The following is a 21331-nucleotide window of genomic DNA, read 5'->3' on the forward strand; positions in this document are numbered from 1 at the left end:
AGAAAATCATCCAGCGGTGAAAGTGGGATTTTGCATCGTGATGAAAGTTAGGGAAATCAACAAGCAGAAGTAGAGCGAGCTTTACAATTATAGGAAATTTCCAGGGAAAAGGCACAGATTAGAGAGAGAGAAAAAGTATCTGTCTTGGGCGGCGAGGTGGCGCAGTGGATACAGCACCGGCCCCGTCGTCAGGACCAGGGTTCAGACACTTAATACTTACCTAGCTGCGTGGCCTTGGGGAAGCCACAACCCCATTGCCTTGTTTAGAAAAACTAAAACAACAAAAAGTACTTTTCCTGTGAGGCAGAGTCCTGGGCGAGGCAAGAGTCGGGAGCCCGGGGGGCAGGAGGAAGCGGGCGGAGGCGGCTTTGTCTTTGCTCCCTAAGGAGCCGGGGCCCCGGAGGTGAGGCCGGGTGGGGGGGCTGTGTGCCCGTCCGGCCTCCGGGGCCAGGCGGGGAGCGGCGCCCGGGCCAAGGCCGCACCGGAGGCCCCAGCATGGGGCAGATTCGGGGCGGGCCCGGCCCCCGGCCCCCGGCCCCCGGCCCCCGGCCCCCGGCCCCCGGCCCACGAGCCGGCCGGGCCTCGCAGCTGGCCCTCGGGGCCGGGGCCGCCGGAGCCTGCCGCGCAAGGGGGCATCGGCGCCCGGGGCTCTCGGCGCGGGGCCCCGCACTCCGCCCGGTCCGGGGCGCCCCGGGGTGCAGTGAGCGGAAGCCGGGCAGGGCCGGAGCCCGGCCTGCGGGCCCGGGCAGGGGGCACGCGGAGGGCAGCTCCCCGGGCGCGGGAGGGGAAGGGGCCGGGATTCACGGCGGGATGCCCCGCTCCGGCCCGGGGGCGCCCGGGGGAAGGTGCTGAGGGGCCCGGGGAGCCCCAACACGCTGCACTCACCGCGGGGCGTCGGAAGAGCGCCATGGAGCCGCCGCAGAGGGGAGACGCCGCCGGGGCCGGGGCCGGGGTCGCACGCCGCCGCAGCTCCGTCCCTCCGTCGGAATTCAAATACCGCACCGCTCGCGCTCCTATTTGCCCTTCCTCCCGGCGATGCGCTCTTCTCATTGGGCAGGTCGATAAAAGGGCCCTCCCTCACCTCACGTTGATTGGCTGTTTTAGAGGACCCGTTGGGCTGTCATCTTAATTGGGCATTTCATTGGCCTTTCCTCCCGACGATGCTTTCTTCTCATTGGGCAGGTCAATCAGGTAGACCTCCGCCCCCCACACGGTGATTGGCTGTTTATGAGACCTGTTGGCTGTCATCGTAATTGGGGTTTTCTTTCCTCCACATATAGGAAGGCTTTTTTTAAGTAAAAAAAAAAAAATTAAATGACAGAAAGGAAATAGAAACAAAATAAATTTGAATCGAACACCGGTAACGGAAAACGGGAAAGTTTTCCAGCTTTTAGTATAAACCCTTCAGGCCTGAGGACATCTCGCGATGTTTCCACCAGACAGGTCGGAACTTAGGACCGCGGAGCATTCTGGGAAACTCATTTCCTCCTTCTGTGTGTGATGAAGAACCTTGAGACTCGTCTGTTCTCAGCTACTGGAGGATGAAAGGCCATCCGTGCGCCCACGATGAAAATGCTGTCCACCGGCAGAAAAAGAACTGAAGTTGTCCGAACACAGACTGAAGCTTTTTTTTCTTGCTCACTTTCCCTCTCTCTTCTTTTTTTTACAAGGCGATGGGGTTAAGTGACTTGCCCAAGGGCACACAGGTAGGGGATTTTTTTTTTAAAGTGTCTGAGGTCATATTTGAACTCAGTTCGTCCTAACTCCAGGGCCGGTACTCTATCAACTTTGAACCACCTAACCGCCGCTTCTTTTTTCTTTCTGTTCTCTTGCATAAAGTGATTATTATGAAAATGTTTTATCTCATTGCACATGTTTAACATATCAGATTGTTTAGGATGGGGGTAAAGAGGAAGATGGGAGAAATAGAATTTGGAACACAAATTTTTTTTAAAATTTGACGAATTGGGGGAAATTATATATATATATATATGCATATATGTATATATGTATATATATATGATTTTGCAGGGCAACTGGGTTAAGTGGCTTGCCCAAGGCCAAACGGCAAGTGTCTGAGCCAAATTTGAACTCAGGTACTCCTGACTCCAGGGCCAGTGCTCTATGCACTGCCTCATCTAGCAGCCCCGGAAATATTTAAAAAAAAACAAAACCTCTCTATCTGGGAATCATGGATGACTAGAAGAATAGTGCCATTAAGTGAAAAATAAAATTAATATGGAAGAAGAGGGAGCATAATGATTTATTATTCATGCATTCATTCACTTTTCACAAGGGAAATATGTGGTGGGTCAAGTTCAGTTTAGAAATGTCTAGTTTGGGGGGTTTACAGATAGTTGACAGTTGGAAATGTGAGCCAAAAGAGGAGACAGTATCAAGGAAGGGGTGGTTGGGTTGCTTTAGAAAGGACAAGGAGGATGAGGACAGTGAAAGGGGCATTTGGTTTGACAATTAGAAGGTTACGTAGAACCACTTGGAGAATGACTTCACGGAGAGACTAGAAAATAAATAGCTGAGGAAGTATCAGCCTAACAAATTCTCTTGTGTTTAAAAACAAGTTTGTTGATGAATTTTGAATTGACATTTTTTTAATTCAAGGAAACTGACAATGTCTCCTCCCTCCCAAACTGAAAAAGAATTTCCTTTAGAGAACAAGATTTTAAAAAGTCAAATCGTCTTGAGAAAATTTTACGTTAAGAGTGGAGTCACTAATGAGATAATGAAACTTATCTATAAACTATCTATAGGAATCTGGATCTGTATCCCAAAGAGATCATTTAAAAGGGGGGAAAGATCCACATATACAAAAATATAGCAGCTCTTTTAGTAATGACAAAGAATTGGAAATGGACAGGACATTCATCAATTGGGGGAATGGCTGAAGAAATTACGGCATATGAATGTGATGGAATACTATTACTCTGTAAGAAACCATGAGCAGACAGACTTCAGAAAAGCTGGAAAGACTGGCATGAACTAATGCTGAGTGAAAGAGAGGTAGAAGACTATGGAGATGGAATGAAGCCTATTTGTTAGACTTGAATGATGTGTTGATTTGTTTTGCTTAATTGTAATTCTTTGTAAAAGAAAAGTTTTTATTGGGATCAAGAGAAATCACTGGAAGTGACAATGATACATCTGAGAAAAGATTATTAGTAAAATGCTTTTAAACAAAAGAAATCCAGAAAAAAAGGGGAGTTTGTTTAGCAAAAAGGAAAGGGTTCCATTTTGGAGAGTTTAAAGGAATGGTAGAACAGAGAAGAATATGAACTATGAAAGAGAAATGAGGTGCGTAGAAATGAGACTATAAGGAGATTTAGGAAATGGGGGGGGCAGGAGGGGGAGACGGCTTTAGCAGAGGTTGATTCCTAATCATAGGATTAATGGGAGAAGGGATAAGCAATTTGTCTGTCATTTCATAGGAATGACCAGTTGATATGGGTCCCTACCTACTAAGATCTTATGAAAACTGGGGACCCTTACTGACTTTGAAAAATAATGTGGGTGATTGGGATCCTTCGGGACTGAGTGGAACTCCCACTCAAATTTTTCTTGGAGATTCATTACAAGAAGGTGGGGGAGAAGCACAAGCAAAAGTTACAAGCAAAAGATACAACTCTACCCGAGTCATTCCAATGTGTACACACATGGATACACAGACACACACACATACACATATCATATCACTGCCTTTAGTCTGTGCCAAAGTTCAGATCTGTGATGACTCAGTTTTCTTCAGTTGATCCATTGCTACTTCAGTCATCTAGAAACTGAGGCCTGAGAAAATGGGGAGGGATAGCTAACAAGTCTGATAATTGTAAGATCATCATAGGCCAGAGTTTTATATTGAATCAAAGATGATGAGATTTCTTTATTTTGGTCATACAGGTAGGCAATTTTTAAGTGTCTGAGGCCAGATTTGAACCCAGGTCCCCTTGACTCCAGGTCCAGTACTCTATCCACTGTGCTACCTAGCTGCCCGCTATGATGAGATTTAATGTAGACAAAACCAAAACAAAATTATTCCAGGTATAAAGATGAGGATGGAGGATGGGGTGAATAGCTTATCTGAAAAATCTGGAGATTTTAGTGGCAGAGATCAGTTTAATTCAATCATGAAATATGGAAACCTAAAAACCTACTTGTTAAGCAACTATTAAGTTAAAAAATATGGAACTCTCAAACCCCCCTAAAAACCTGTTTATTAAGCAATACTAAAAGATAATTCATATTCAACATTATTTAAATATCAGCTATTACTCTGCAATAATAGTATATATTGAGAAAAAAGAAAAACAAACATTGGTAAGATTCAGGTCACAGATGTTTGGAAAGTGAAGTTACAATAGCTCTCGTTTAAAGAACAGATTGAAAAGCAGGTTAAAAAAGAAAAACTGAGGACCTCCATGAGTTCAGCCTTAACAATATTAAATATGTTAACCTTCATTTTGTCCTAATAAGGGACAAATGTTAACCTCCAAGTTTGGCCTCAAGAGCAAAACAGAAATAGGTTAACATAATTTGTTTTCTCTAAGCTTGCTGATTACACAGGCATGGATGGGAGGGGGGCTTGGATCTGGCTATAGAATCAATCCTTCCAAGATACAGCTTAGAACTGGATCATCATCTATCTCACTACCAGAAGGAATGATATGAAAAGCTACTTCTCCATGAAGGTCAGAAGTGCCCTTCAACCTGGAATGGGGCTAAATATAAGACACACCTACTAGGAGGTATGTCCAGGACACACCAGAAAGAATGGCTCCTCCCAAGTCCAGGATCTTTGTGAATTATCAGTTATGCCAAGACCTCCACAAATGAGAATCTTCCCCCTCCAAGAGGCTGGCACATCCAGTTACCCTTAATGAGGATTAAAGATCATTAAAACAGAAACATTAGGATTTTGGAAGTAGTTAAATTCAGAGACAGACAAAAAACTTGTGGTTGCTTTTCAGAAAGCATTTTAATAACAGGGTTTAAAAGAACTTTGTCAGACTAAGATGTAAATGGGTTAACTTTGTTCGGATTTGTTGGACATTGACCTCATGGTTGTCATTCATTGTGATATTAGGGAAGTGGAAATCCTTTTAGTCTAGATTTTTAATTAATTCCAGGTCAAGAATACCCTCAAGAGAGCCTTTCCCACAGAGGTATGGGAGAAAGCAGAAAGATTTCTTGATGGCAGTGGTGGCAGTAGAGGTCCTATCCTTTGAAAGCACTTCTGCAAATTACCTTCGGGGAGGGGGGGGAGGGGGAGTAAAGTAAGATTAGAGGGAAAATTGTAAAACTCAAAATAAATAAAATATTTAAGTACCCCCCCAAAAAAAAAGCACTTCTGGCTGATTTCAACATTGCTATTATATATGATTTTCTCTTGTCCAGTGGAGGATCATCCTTGACTATAGTGTAGGGAATGGGGGGGGGAATGGTGCCACAGAGAAGACTCCTATTTTTAAGATCCCTTTCAGCAATGCTTTCAGTTTTATTCATCTCCTACCCAAAAAACCCCCAAAAACCTTATCTACAGGAATAAGAGGTTGGTCCAGAGGGGGTAGTTATATTTAGGATCATAAAGTTTTGAGCTAGAAGTACCCTTTAGAGAACAACATCTAGTCAAACTCTTACTTTACAGATAAGGAATTTACCAAAAGTCACATAGGCACTGAGAACGAAAGGTGGTAATTCAAAAAAATTTAGGACTTGAAATTCAAGACCCTTAATTATTTTATGTAAAGATGAGAAAGGATTTGTAAGGGTATTTAATTTCTTTGAATTAGGGACCTCAAGAGAAAAAATTACTTGCTTTCCAGATCACCCTTCCAGATTAAATAAGGGAGTGTATCTTCAATCAACCTGAATCAAGTAGGGGAAAGATGAACCATTAAAGCTTAAAGAGAGTGCAAATTAATATAAGGAAAAATGACATTGAGATTGTGGTCAGAACAGGGCAATGCCATGGAGCAAGTTCAAAATGATAACAGAGGGGAAAAAAAACATTTAAAGAAAAAGGTCTCGGAGGCATCTAGGTGGCACAGAGGATAGAGTACTGAGACTGGAGGACCTGAATTCAAAACTGGTCCCAGGCACATTACTCAGCTGTGTGACCTTGGGCAAGTCACTTAACCCCTTTGCCTTGCCAAAATAAAAAATAAAAAAAAGGGTCTCAGGTACTTCATGAATATAGATGAAATCACCACAGATGAGAGAAGATATGGATGGGTACACTCAAGCAAATATTAAGATTATCTTAAATAGTAGAAGTTGATCAGCAGAATTTAACAGTCAGGATTTAAATAGGTTGGTGTAGATGGATGGAAAAATGATGAAGGACCAATATTCCAAGGGACATTAGGGATATATCTTGACTAGCTCCCAAAAGTAAAAATAAAAAAAATTAAAAAAACCTTCATTGCCAGGGATGGTCTTCATTCAGTTTTATATCTGACATATATATGCTTAAAAGTTTTACAACATCATCCTCTAAATTCTCTTTTGATTAAAAAACTCTATTTTTCTGGGTTTATGTTGTTTTCTCTCAAAAGAATTTAAGCTCACTGAGGGCAAAGACTATTCTTTCTATGCACAACAATGTATGTATGAAGAACTGGCTTTACAACCAAAAGGACTTGGGTTCAAATATGCTGACTGTGACCCTGAGCAACCTCTCAGGACTCTGAGTGACTCTAAAGTTGCAGGAAATGGGCTAATTTTCATTATTAGAGGTAGGTTTCACTTTTCTTTTGCAATATGGCTTTTTCATCTGCAATATATTTGTGTCTTGCATAATTTCACATGTATTTTCACAAGTTTCACATCACTTGCCTTTTCAGAGGGTGAAAGGGAGAGAACATGGCACTCAAAATTTTAAAAAAGTTTAAAATAAAAAAAATTTAAAAGACCATGGCAGAGAAAAGTTTCCTCATCTAGGACCTCCCTCTACCAATGCTAACACAGATCCAGTACCAATACTAGAAATCTCCCTCTTCAATATTTCTCCTCACCCATGGTAAATATTTGTTGAAAAAGAAATTGCTAAATTCACCAAACCATACCTTGATGAGAAATAGCTCTAAAGCAATTTTTTATTGTCCAGAAAATATAATTCCTCAGAAAGTTAACAAATGATAGCACTAATTAAGCTTAATTAGTAATAGCCTACATGTCCAGCTCCCCAATACCTCTAAACCTTTCCAAAGTCTTATATTTATAAATTAGACATTTTACTCAAAGGGAAAAATAGAGGTAATTGGGCTGTAATTCAGTGCTCTAGATCCACGGATGTAGCCCATTTTTATAAGATAAGGGATATTTGCAGGTAAGGGAATTGGTCCCATAACATATTCAAGAGAACTGGGGGAATGTGAAATTAATGGGTAAAGCCCTCTGAGAGGAAAGAATGCTATGTATTCTGGGGTATATCCTGACTAGAACCATCTAGTCAAGGAGCTGTAATTGAGGAATGTAATTGAGGAATGAGTTGGATAGGACAAAATGCAATTCTGATCCCCAAAACCAATAAGGTAGGCAATTGAGAAAGGAAGCAAGTCTGGTGTCATTCTCTGTTCTTTATTTGCATTCATCTCCCATATCCTATCTACTGTCAAATTTTGTTTTTTGCCTTTTACAACACCTTTCCTAAGTCTCCTCTCTACGCATATAGCTGGCTCCCCTTTCTCTTCATCTTAAGACTCTTTCAATGGCCTTATTAGTCTCCTTTCCCATTTCCCCACTTGATTCTATCCAGCAGCCAAAATCATTTTCACAAAGCACAGGTCTGTTCATTTTAACCCTTTTCTCAATAAACTCTAGTAACTCACTAGTCCCTCCAGTAACAAAAATAAAATCTTCTGTGTGGTGTTTAAATAGGTAAAGCCTTTTGTAATCTGGCACCTTATTACTTTTCCATTGTTATTCCATATAATCTATTAGCCACCTGCCTACATGGCCTTGCTGTCCCCCATATGCAACCCTCCTTCTCCCCACTCTATGCTCTCTACCACGTATGGGAATGATTCTTTTTCCTCATGCCTTTTGTCTTCCTTCAAGACTTAGAGCAAATCCCGGGGTGGCTAGGTAGTGTAGTGGATAAAGCACCGGCCTTGGAGTCAGGAGTACCTGGGTTCAAATCCGGCCTCAGACACTTAATAATTACCTAGCTGTGTGGCCTTGGGCAAGCCACTTAACCCCGTTTGCCTTGCAAAAAAATCAAAAAAAAAAAAAAGACTTTAGAGCAAATCCCACCTTCTGCAGAAAACCTTTCCTGGTCTCTATTTAATATTATTAAATATTTAATCTTCCATGCTCTCACCATGTTTGTTTATACATATATATATATATGTATATATATGTAACTATTTACATATATATGGGAAAAGTAAGAATGAGGTATTCTTTTTTTTTTTTTTTTGGCAAGACAATGGGATTAAGTGACTTGCCCAAAATCACTCAAATAGGGTAATTATTAAGTATCTCAGGCCAAATTTTAAGTCAGGTCCTCCTGACTCCAGGACCAGTGCTCTATTCACTGTGCCACAGAGGTGCCCATGATGTATTCTTTTGATCTTTATATTTAATAAAGGTTCCATTTAGAATGGCTAAAGTTGCTGTCCTAACTCAACCAGTTAAATTATAATGGGAGTTCTCATATTTATTCCTTAAAATTTATGCATCTTTTGGTTGTATTAAAAATTAAACCTGACAGTCTAGGAGATACAGAAATTTGTGACCTTGTGAACAAATTGTACTCTAAAATACTAAGTAAGTATGGTTTTTATAGAACTAGGAATATTCAGAAACTTCTCTCATACACAAAGAAAAACTGATAAAAATGCTAAAAATAATTGGAATATTTTAGTATTATTATTTAGTAGTCAAGTTTCATGGACCATCAATTTTAATAATAAAACTTCTTATAAACAATTAACATCTTTCAGATGGGAAAGAGTCTGCAAGCAATTAAAATGCAAAAAAAAGTGGAAGAAAATGTCATGTCATGTAAGAAAACTGTTACTGATCTACACATATTTGTTGACAAATATTTTGCAATTAAAATGATAGATTGCCATTCTTACAAATTTTATTTTGGAATTATTAGATGCAAGGAAATGAAAAACATCAAATCAAAAAAGCATAACAAAGTGAAGGAACTCATGCAATATTTTTCCCACTGGATCATTTTCCTCTAAGGACAGCGTTTTAAAGAGCTCCAACATTAATAGTAATGGAAGTTAATCCTTTATAAAAAAACTGGTTTTTTGGCAATGGTCTGTTTAAAAGAAATAATAAAAAAATCAAGAGTAGCCATTATCAAACAAGTCAAAGTATTTCTAACTGTTTCAGTACAAGCTGTTAGCCATTTACTTGGAACTCGAGTTTCCTAGGTACTAATCAAGAGAATTTTCCTCACATCCTTTATACCATCACAGGAATAACATTATAAACAGAAAGGCCACTTGTGCTTTACTCCATATTAAAGTGTAAGTTTGCCTCCATCTTGTATTTTGTAATAAAACTGTAGCTTAAAATCTGAGTTTGCATCTGAAAATAGATAAATTAACATGTGATGTTTGTCTTCACAAAGCAATTAAATTTTAGAAGTAAATAATCAGCTTTCCTTCCTTAGATTTCAGACATCAAAGCAACACACACACACACACACACACACATATACATACATATATACATATATATATATATATATATATATATATATACACACACATATGTATTACAGATTAAAAAAAGAATTTGACTGAATTTTGTGGAGTTGATAGAGGTGGGATATACAAGAGCTGTGATTTCATGGACTTTTGGGACACACCTGTTATGGTAACTCCTTCCATCAATGTAGATCTTCAGCATTTAGTAGATCTCCTTTATGTTAGGAGAGTTGCCTGGGGAAGTGACTTGCCCATGGTCAAAAAAGGCTGACAAGTATTATAGGAAGGCCTTGAACAGGTCTTTCTAATTTCAAGCTGATTGCCTTATCCTCTATATCAATGCTGTTTTTAATTGTAAAAACTGCTATTACCCCCATCCCCCCCAAAAAAAGAGGATGAAAAAAGGTTAAGTAACCTTAATTTAATAAAGACAAAACACCAAATTGGGTAGATTAAGACATGAAATAACACAACTTTAAAGCATTCTTTATCCCATGATTTTTTGATGTTGCTTTACACACACTATGAAAAAACAAGGACAATAGAAATTGAAGGTATTTATTAATCAATCCACTTACAAAGCAGGTGGCTTAATGCAAGCTTATTGACATCTTCACATATGATCCATAGGAACATGTCTTCCACATTATGACAGTAACACTGTCTGGATGCATTTGCAACTTGGGGCATTACTGAGCACATTTAAACAAATAAACTATGCTATTCTGTAATATGAAAGTATTTTGATAAGGAATCTGCATCCTGAAGTGGATTAAAACTTCCTCCAAAGGAGAAATGTTAGTACATTAACTTAACTCTATATACTATATTATTCAGCAAATCTTAACTATAGAAATTAATATTTTTAAACCAGTGATTGACTGTTGGCAATGTATACAGTGGAATTCTATAACCAGAGCAACACTAGGTAACAGCATAATTGTGCCTCACAGTATCTGCAGATTTACAGGTTTTCAAGTTTAATGAGAAATAAAACAAGAGACATGTAGATTTAGCTAACTTTATTAACTTTTAACTAATAAAAATCCCTTGAAAATGATCCTGGGACCTTTAGAAGGTCTATGAACGCATGGATACCTGCCAACAATTGCAATTCTAAATCTTGATTGAATGTGTTTACAAAACAAATGTAAGCAGATATCTTAAACTAGACGTGCTTTAGCTGAAGACTGAAGAACAAAATTCTACATGTCTTTTTTCAGTTTCCCTAAAAATTCATTAAATCTGCAAGTATATACAATTCAGCTAATGGAATTTAATATTTAGTGTTCGTTAGAGCTGTTTTACAGCAGGGAAAATTAAATCAGGGAATCAATTTCTAGACAATGTAAGAAAAAAAGATAAATACAATCAGAACAGCAGTATAAGTGTATAATATCGATATTCATCTATATCTGCATTGTGCTGAAAGGAAATTTAAAAGGATACACCAAGAAGATTCAAATCGATCACTCTGGTGATGATGATGCCACCTGCATCTGACTCAATATAATTTGTATTCTGTTCCCAGTATTAAGGATGGTTTTTTAACTCAGAACTCATATTGTAAATATACAGCAGCCACTTTGTCCTACATAAGGAATGTCTTAATACACAATATTATCTTTTTCTAGTTCATCTCTATACAGTAAACTAAAATACATGATTGATTAAATTAACAAATTCAAGGTTAGTAATGGATGAAATCATAATTCTCAAAGCTTGGTACTATGTAAAAACAAAAGGACCACACAATTCTACTTCCTAAAGCAGCTAATCTTGCCTGCAAGTTTAGGGTCACAAAGCCCATAATATGTGCAAAGAAATGCAATCAATACAAGGAACCATGCAAAAATACAGTAAAAATAAAAAGGGAAATGTAAAATCTAAAAAAAGCTTTTATAAATACATTAAATCAACTGTATACACAAACTGTAGGTCTAGCATTAGTTGTACCATGTAGCAGAGCCAGCACTCTTTAAGTTCAATGCTTCCAAATCTGCGCAGGTAAGTCATGCCATCTTTGGTTGACTGCAGTACCAGAAAGGATAGGAATGGGAGGGAGGGCAAGAGTTCTGGGAAAATGGTGTCAACTTTCACTTGGCAGCTGAGCTTCAATGTCCACTCTGCAAATGGGGCACTTCTTATTAGTAATTAACCACTGGTCGACACACACTTGGTGGAAAAGGTGCATACATGGAAGACGCCTGAAATTTAAAAAAAAAAATTAATGTTATAATGAATACAAATGACATCTCTAAAGACCTTATAGGTTGTTTCAAGGACATTGGGAACTTGTTTTCTCTTCAAAAAAAATTTTTTTAATGTAATACTTTAGATAAAAAGGATAGGGACAATATAAGAAAAATTACTAGGATTCAATACATTTCCATAGATATAGAAATATACAACATATTGTGAATGAGTATTATTATTATTACAACTGTACTGGTAGTTATGCACCACATAATATATCCATTTTCCCCAGAAGATAGAATAGAATGCTCTTTCCAACTGGATAAAATTTGCAAAATTTATTTTGATGGTAATATCTTTTAGAGCAGTACCACTTTACCACAAACATATTAAATAAGAGATTCATTTTAATGAACCAAACCAAGAGTTTAGTTAAGAAACTACAGGAGCTCAAAGAGGATTTCCACAATACTACGAAAAATGGGATAGCATTGTCATTTTAAGAAAGTCAAGTGACACTGAACCTAGATAATATTGACAATGAAGTCACTTAAGCCAATTTTAATTCTTCACTCAGACTAGGTTATATTTGTATGAAACAAAAAGACACCATTTCTTTCTTTTTTTTTTTTTTTAGGTTTTTGCAAGGCAAACAGGGTTAAGTGGCTTGCCCAAGGCCACACAGCTAGTTAAGTGTCTGAGACCGGATTTGAACCCAGGTACTCCTGACTTCAGGGCCGGTGCTTTATCCACTACGCCACCTAGCCACCCCGACACCATTTATTTCTAACCCTCTAGTCTTTTCTCAATTAAGGCAGTCATCCTAAGGATTTCAGAATGGGTACTCCCAAGAAAAACAGATTAATGCTGATCCTTGCCACACCTTTAAATTACTGTGCCAAAAGAAAAAAAAAAATCACATGAACCTCTTCAAACACAATTAGGATGGTCCAGGGATGATAAGTCCATCACCAGGTCCAGATATTTTCAGGTTTCAGTCCTATTCATAGGCTAGCACTCTGTTTGCAAAACCTTCAAGAACCAAGGCAAATATCATACTACAATGAAATGCTGGAGGAATGAAACACTCCCATTCCTCCCACTGTGGGCATCAAAAACTTATTCTTTTAATACTTTATCTGAAAGCCTCCCCAACTGACATGGGGGATTCATTGCTATAAGCTATCCAGCTCAAATGCTGAGGAATTTGTTTTGTTGTCTATTTAAGTACCTGAAAGCCTCATATTATGTTGCAAGGGGAAAATATGAGACTATTAATCTATTATTTGGTACCTGAATTCAGAATCTCAACCTTAAGTAATTTTAATTAATTTTATTCACTAACTTCCTTCAACATAATGCACTATATTCCACTTGTAATCTAGAATTGCTTTTGTATCCCTCAAGTTAATTCCCGTGGTCACAATAGATTTTTGTATGGAATGAATTCTGATTCTTCTGTCTATTTAACATTGGGTTGTGTCTGGACCTCAGTTTTTTCAATCTATAAAACTGGGATTTAAAATTAACACAGAAAATTTTGTTCTACAGTAACTTTGAAATATAAAACAATATAGCTTCCAAAAGATAGGAAAGACCACTTTCATCCCACATTCACCAAGGTGGTCAAATTTACTTGTCAGAAAACAATTTGCCTATCATTTCAACATGTAAAAGTTCAGTAATAAGTGACACTAGTGCATAATATAACTGATATATTCTGATAAATTTTGAAAATACTCTGCCTCACAACAATCCTGTGAGGAAGGTAAGAGCCTCTAGAGTTCCTTTTTTCTTTTATTTTTTCTGAATTCCTAGTTTATTACAGTAAAAAGGAAGTTAAGCTCTTAAAAGGTACAGGGAAGCTGGTCACAATAACAAAATTCTTAACTGTGTAAGGAATGCTTGCAAATGGTTCCTTTGTACATCATTCCTTCAGAGAGAAACAGAAAGAGTCATGGAACTGGAAGGGACCCAAGAAGGAATCTAATTTGTAGCTCAGTAAGAGATGAGAAAACAAAGATGTAGATAGGTGGCACTCAAGGTCAAAAGTCAATGAATAGCAGAGCTGAAGGGAGAACCTCAATTTCTCAACAGGTGGTACAATGCATTGACCTTACTATCAGTAGAGAAATTCATTCTTCTCTACCCCCCCACCCCCTCCCTCTATCATGCCCAAGACAGAAACCTGGTTGGAAGGATGTGTTAGAAGAAAGGTTAAACCAGGCCTAATAACCTTCTGTATTTCTAACCCTAGCTATATATACTGGCAATTAAAATAATCTAAATAACAATGAATTACCTCACATCTTCACCTTCCTCTAAAATAGACAAACAAATGGTACATTTTTCCTCTGTGTCTTCCTCCGTTCCCTCTTCCCCATCTTGTTTGCAGTGCAGTTTCCTCTGTGAGAACCAATCAGTTGTTACCTTATTAGTAGAGATGACATTATTGAACTGAGTAAAATTTGTTTTTTAAAAATCATCATCAACAACAACAAAACAATAACATTGAACAGTATCAAACAAGTTTTTTTAAACAGTTATTTATGGCTAATGAAAAGGTGTAGCTTGGTAAATAAATCCCAGGGGGTAGCAAACATACCCTTTAGCTTCAGGATTTAACAAATTAAAAGAACTATCTCTAATTCAGAGTAATACCCTTATCTTAAAGGTAGCATATACATTTAAAAGATACATACACAATGTATATTATATGATTTCTATAATTTTAAATAATAACAAAATAAGGAAAAAATTTCAAATCACACCTTGTAGATTTTTTTATTAAGACTTATTATTAAAATATTGTATGCATATTTATTGATATTGCCAACACCAAAAACTGGGAATGAGAATAAATAGTTCCAAATTGTAGGGACCAAGAATAACAATTTCTGCTTTAAGCCTTTAAAATTCAAAATAAAAAAAAATATGGCAAGTATGGTAATGTCTATTTTGTTAATCTTTTTTTTTGCAAGGCAAATGGGGTTAAGTGACTTGCCCAAGGCCACACAGCTAGGTAATTAGTAAGTGTCTGAGATCAGATTTGAACCCAGGTACTCCTGACTCCAGGGCTGGTTCACTGTGCCACCTAGCCGCCCCTTGTTAATCTTTTTGTAGCATGATTCATCTTTACAAGCTTCTTGCAGAGTCCTGATAACCACTCATAATTTAACTACTCCATCAATGTTCAAAAAAATTAATAACAGGCACTGGCAGTCTAAGGTACATGAAATTAAGAGTTCCAAATAATTGCAGAAAATTTTAAACTATTAAATTTCTGATATCTTTACAATTGCCAATGGTGATGTTGCCTATATATGTTCCTTAGAGCTGGTAGAGGAAAATCTGCATAGATTAAGGTCTTGTTTTCAAAGTTTAGAATGTGACTAAATAACCCTTCATCGAATGCTATAGAAGTAGATAATTTGCTAAAGAATCAAATTTTATCTTAAGAGGGTAATGATTTGAAACTAATTCTAATTTTACTACCCTTAGAGCAAGAACCAGTTGGCAGCTTCGGCTATGAATAAAATAAGCTAACTTGGGAGACTTAAAAAAACAACTTCGAAATATTTTTCTAAACCCCCCCATCAAGACTATTAAAAGAAAGTCTCACCTTTTTGTATTTGTGAGGATATGTACATCTTTCAATTGTTCCCTGGGAAGCTCCACGATTGACATTTCCTAAACGCTCTTCCAAATGAATCAGTTCCTGAAAAATAAAGAAAAAAACATTGAAATCCAAATTAACCTCATAAATCACAAGGAAGAGGATTTCAGGGGGGAAAGAGCCAGTAATGATTTTGGTCATATCTAAATTTCTATAAAGTTACACTGTTAAAAAAAACTTGGTACATTAAAATAAAAAGTTGAATCTGTTATTTGATTTCAATTAAAAAGCATGAAATTAGGATTTTCATGCAAAACAGGAATATAAAAATCTAAGAATATTTCTAATTTTAGATCGGAAACTGAATTTTTTTGGACTTTGAACTTTGAGAATCATGACTGGGTATTTACATGGCTTACAATCATTACAATCTGGGGGCCACAGAGATATTGTAAAGCTCCACAAATACCTAAGTGAACAAAGCATTGCAATTTAATGTTAAATACCAACAAACTATTTAGCCTAAGGACATAAATTATTTTTTCTTGAATATATTGAATTATATTCAGTAAATATTAGCATTAACTAATTTATATAGATACAGTCTTTACATTTAAAAAATTTGAGAAGCAATAGTCTACTTGAAGAGTACAAGTAGCTTTATTCAATTTCTGCAGAGATTGCTGAATACTTTTTTTACTCATTTTTTAACAAGTCAAACATGGAAAGATTTAGAATAAAGAGACCCATGTTGTAGCTCTTGCCCTGCCCTAACTTGCTGTGCAAACAAAGGTTTCAGTTTTTTCACCAGTAAAATGAAGCAGTTTCCTCTAAGTTCCTGTCAAATTTTATGTGTAAGTATACACGTAGATTTGATACATACATACAAACACACACAGCATATTTATACATAAGAAATGCTAATAATGACTAATTATCATGAAAATTAGTATATTCTTTTCCCTTTGCACTGAATACAGTGACATCTCAAATAAATACTGAAACAAATAAGAGTTACATGCTGTTCCCTTTATTAAATACATTTTGCTCAACAACTATAATTATTTTATTACAAACCTCAAAATTGCCCCTGAAAGGGCCTCTAAATGATGTTCCATCCAATCCTGACGAAATGTAACGGATATGAGGATAGCCTGCCATGTCTGGAACCTATTTGAACACAGACAAAAGTTAAAATAATATTCAGAACAATTTCATTGGCTTATTTTCATAATGGAAAATAAACAGTTTTTGTCACCCCAAGGCAACAAGCAGTTGGAGTAGAGGCTGGCTGCCACATCCAATCTTCAGTTGAATTTTAGAGACAATTATATTTACATATAAGACTAAGACAATCTGTATTGGTAAAAGGTTGGATGAGTGTCACCTCATCTCCTCATAACAGCATCACTGGGAGATGAAATGAGTAATCCTCAAGGGAACCTCCCTCTCTACTACAGTCTGGCTGAGCTCAGTATTCAAGGATCAAGCAAAGTTAAAATATAGGGGTCATTCAGATTTTAATTTGCCCAGAGTCCTGACTTTGCACAATTCCCCATTTGGGACTAACCCTATCTATGGTACATCACCATTGTTGTTTTTCTTTCAGTCTTGTGCATATCTTTTGTGAGTCCTTTTGGGGTTATTCTTGGCAAAGATACTGCAGTAGTTTGCAATTCCTTTTCCAATTCATTTTTACAGAAGAGGAACTGAGGTAAAGAAAGTTAAGTGACTTGTCCCGGGTCATACAACTAATGTCTGAGGTCAGATTTGAACTCAGGAAGATGAATCTTCCTGATCCTTGACAAGACACTCTATCCAATATACCACCTGGTGAGCCCTACAATCATATCTGCATTGCTTCTCTATCTTCATAGCTATAAATTAAGGAACAAACTTGCAACCAGAAACAAGCAAGTATTACACCATCAAAATCCCATGCTTCTTTTTAATGCTAGTTAAGGACAATCAAAATCTCATATATCCTCTTAAGGAGCCAAACCTTATTGAATAGGTTCTTTAAATAAACTAAGTCAGGTTATATATTAAACCACTTTAGGGCTTATCATGTATTAATCTGAGAAGAGGATTTACAAATCACCATGGTCATGGAGAAAACTCAATAAACATAAACACCATAAAACAAAATAAAAAACTAGAAAGTAATTCAATAATGAACATCAATATTAAATAATCTGGCAACCCACTCCAATGTTCAATGAATTAGGCATTTAATCTTGTGTCCCAGATGTCCCATGGAGTTGTCTGGTCCCTGGAACCCTCTCCTTTGGACATTCTGGAATAGGCCTCATTCTCAGGACATCTCTGAAGAGGGCTCCTCCTAGAATATTTGTTTCTCTGGTTCCAAGTCACTAGCAGAGATTTAGACAAATTCTAAGATTTGTCAGCAACAATCCTCAATACAATTTAGTAAGTGCAACCTCCCAAATATGCCTTTTTAGTAACTAGCTCATACAGTAAGAACTAACAACCATATGGTTTCAACCCTAAATCTATAAGTATAATAAATGAGGTAAACATAATTTAACTGAAACTTCAGAGAATTTCAGTTTTTTACAAATTACTTTCTCTTTCTTAAACTCTGTACCTGATATAAATAGTGTCATCCACAGGGTTAAGGAAGAGGGCCTAACTTTTTTAAAAAATGAGGCCTCGTATCCCTTATTATCATCACCAATATACTTCAAAGAATAGAGGATATGATGCAACATCTAATTTTAGGAACTTATTACAAAAAACATAATCAAGTCTATATTTCCTGTGAGATACATTTGGATACTAAATATATATTCTTAGATTTCTAATCTTTTGATTTTGCCTTCACCAAATTTACAACTCCATTAAATCTAGAAATTTTTACATCGTCATTTTATCTGCCCTTTTCAAGGATAGAGTTATTTTTATCTATCTTCCTATCTCATATCATTTTGAAGCAATAAAGTACTTTAAGGACCTAATCTTACATAGAAATATATAAGTAATAAAGGGATGTGAAGCCTAAGAACTCCTTTACTTACCTACTCAGGATATGAACTGACCACAAATTCAGTCAAAGCATTAAGACCTTTCATACCTGCATCCTATTATGGTAACCCAGATGTTTCCTCATTATTCTATTAAGAGATTTAATATAATGGGAAAAAACCTTCAATATTCACCTACCCTGATTATAGAAATTTGCTATGAAAAGAAAATGGAGGGACAATATGACAATATCAAAACTGTCCCTTCAAGGAACAAACTGATGTGATACAATCCACCAACTTTAGAACCTGATTCCAGACAACAGTCAAGTTATTATGATTCAACCATTCTGGAGAACAATTGGGAATTATGCCGAAAGGGCAATAAAACTGTGTATACCCCTTGATGCAGACCATTACTAGGACTGTATCCCAAAGAGATCATAAAAAACGGGGAAGACTCAAATGCCCAATAATATTTATAGCAGCTTTTTTTAGTGGCAAAGAATTGGAAATTGAAAGGATGCCTATCAATTGAAGAATGGCTGAACAAATTGTGGTATATGAATGTAATGAAATACTGTAAGAAATGTGATGAAATTCTGTAAGAAATCAAGAGTGAGCAGACTTCAGAAAAACTGGAAAGATTTGTATGAAGTGATGCTGAATAAATTGAGCAGAATCAGAAGAACATCGTACACAATATCAGCAATATTGTGAGACAATCAACTATGATGGTTCAGCTCTTCTCAGCAGTCCAAAGCTCAAGTACAATTCTAAAAGACTTGTTATGGAAAATGTCATCCACATAAAAGAGAAAAAAAAAAAACTATGAAGTCTGAATATAGACCAAAGCATACTATTTTTTTTATTTTTAAAACTTCTTTTAAGTTTTTACTTTCTTATGTTTAAAAAAGCTCAATTCTTCATAAAATGACTAATATGGAAATTGGTTAATACATGTATAACCTACATCAGATTGCTATCATGGGGGGGTGGGGGGGAGTGGAATGTGGGGGTGGTAAGAAAAAGTGGAACTCAAAAGTTTACAAAAAGATGAATGTTTTTGAATGTAATTGTAAAAAAAAGTTAAAATAACATAACAAAAAAAAATTCAGTCAGTCAGTCACACAGAAAAGTTCCACGTTATTCACAAGTAGCATAGCCAAGCTCAGAATTAACTAGGAAGGAAATTTTTTTAGCACCATGGGGTAACTGAGACAAGAAGATCCCTCTTTTGCCTATGCATGAGAATCCCAAAGTTTTCCCAGGAAAAGACATCCACTTATAGTAGTTCTCAGATCAAACCCTGTGGGTATCCATATGATATTTCCCCTGAATGACGGACTAATGGCTTTATTATAATTCAGACAATAATACCTGAAATAAAAACTTAGATTATTACACATATACACAGTCATAGACACAAACAAGATTTATTTATCCCTTAAGATTTTACTTCAAATAACACATTTTCACTAATCACAGTTTAGGGTAATTTATTATTATGTTTGCTTATCTTTCATCAACAGCAACAAGTACATAAAGGATATTTAATTACCATTCATTAAGATCCAATTCTAGAGCTTTTATAGAAAATTCTAAAATTTCCCTGGGAAAATTTGAAGGGACTAGGTGAAGGTAGGAACCTCTTGACTCAAGTTACCCCATATTGTTCTTTCTTGTCTGAATGAACAAGAAAATTTTCCACCTGGTTTATAATGAGCTTGACTTTGCTACCTTGTGAATAATGGGGAATACTGCTGTGTGACTGGCTCGTAACTGTGACTTTTTTTCTTAATTTTTTCTTATTTTATTTTCTTCACTTATGTAAAGGACATTTATCTTTCATTTATAAATTAAGAATAATCATATTCTGGAGACTCACATATAAAGCAAGTATATATTAGTTGACTCAAAGTCTCCAGAAAAGCTAGTCACTATAAATCTCTAGATATACATACAGCCTTTTAAAACCTAAGGTAAAAAAAAATCTTTGAGTCTAAAAGTCTATTGCTATTAAGCTAGTTTAAAAGTCTAAGTTCAATGCAAACTATTTATTAACAGATACAATTTCATAATGTTCTGTGATAGCCAATTAATTTCAGATAAAACACACTATTCACCATATGCAAATACCTCCACTTTGGCTGGATGTTATCCTAATTTTCAAATTTCTAATTTCTAAATTAGAATTTTTTAAGTAGTCATCACGGTCTTAGCTCTTATGACCTAGTTCAAGTAGAAAGTACCCCTCATAAATAAGGATAGCTTAAAGAGGCCTTTGTTAATTTTCCTCCCAACAGTAAGGTATCAGTATTATTCATTTTAAAAGAAAATATACTCCATTAAACATTTAACATTTTTCAAATATATTTATCACATTCTTTTTTATTTTTAGGTTTTTTTGCAAGGCAATAGGGTTAAGTGGCTTGTCCAAGGCCACACAGCTAGGTAATTAGAAAGTGTCCTGACTCCAGGGTTGGTGCTCTATCCACTGCACCACCACTCCACCCCCCACATTCTTTTAACAGTTCAATCCTTAGTCTAATGGCATAGTCTAAGTACTTTTCCAACAGTATTTCAGTTTTTCAAAATTTTATAACATAAGAACAAATTTGATAATTTCATGTATTTAAAATATCAAACAAAATTAATTGCCAGAAAAATAACATCAGTTTAGCCAAATGCCATTCCAAATTATCTTATCCAGAAAATTATTCATTTCATCACCATTCTATATGAATTGCATTCAAGACCAATACAAAGTACATAAATTTATTAATGTTTACATAATACTTCCATGTGTCAGGCAGGCACTGTACGAAACACATTACAATTATTACATCAGGACA

The 21331-nt window shown here is 36.4% G+C and overlaps 2 protein-coding genes across 9 annotated transcripts in view; both read right to left on the reverse strand.

Annotated features, from left to right (window-relative positions):
* Positions 1–11696, reverse strand: part of CCNB2 (cyclin B2) — a 45087-nt gene extending 33391 nt beyond the window's left edge. Inside the window, exon 1 of one of the 2 annotated variants that reach the window (XM_074234558.1) lies at positions 11637–11696. In XM_074234558.1, the coding sequence (XP_074090659.1) occupies positions 11637–11696 (60 nt within the window). Of the gene's footprint in view, positions 1–885; positions 973–11636 lie in introns of those variants that run through there. The other variant, XM_074234557.1, reaches the window with a different exon arrangement.
* A 61-nt stretch (positions 11697–11757) lies between these two features.
* The window catches only part of RNF111 (ring finger protein 111), an 87238-nt gene continuing 77664 nt past the window's right edge, over positions 11758–21331 (reverse strand). For 5 of the 7 annotated variants that reach the window (XM_074234554.1, XM_074234556.1, XM_074234555.1 and 2 more), the window contains 4 exons: positions 16570–16662; positions 15499–15594; positions 14179–14306; positions 11758–11887 (listed from right to left, as the gene is read on the reverse strand). In XM_074234554.1, the coding sequence (XP_074090655.1) occupies positions 11770–11887; positions 14179–14306; positions 15499–15594; positions 16570–16662 (435 nt within the window). In that variant the 3' untranslated portion in view covers positions 11758–11769. The remainder of the gene's footprint in view (positions 11888–14178; positions 14307–15498; positions 15595–16569; positions 16663–21331) is intronic. The other 2 variants (XM_074234553.1, XM_074234552.1) reach the window with 1 other exon arrangement.

Source organism: Macrotis lagotis, chromosome 4 (genome assembly GCF_037893015.1).
Source record: "Macrotis lagotis isolate mMagLag1 chromosome 4, bilby.v1.9.chrom.fasta, whole genome shotgun sequence".
In the NCBI taxonomy this organism is placed as follows: domain Eukaryota; kingdom Metazoa; phylum Chordata; class Mammalia; order Peramelemorphia; family Peramelidae; genus Macrotis; species Macrotis lagotis.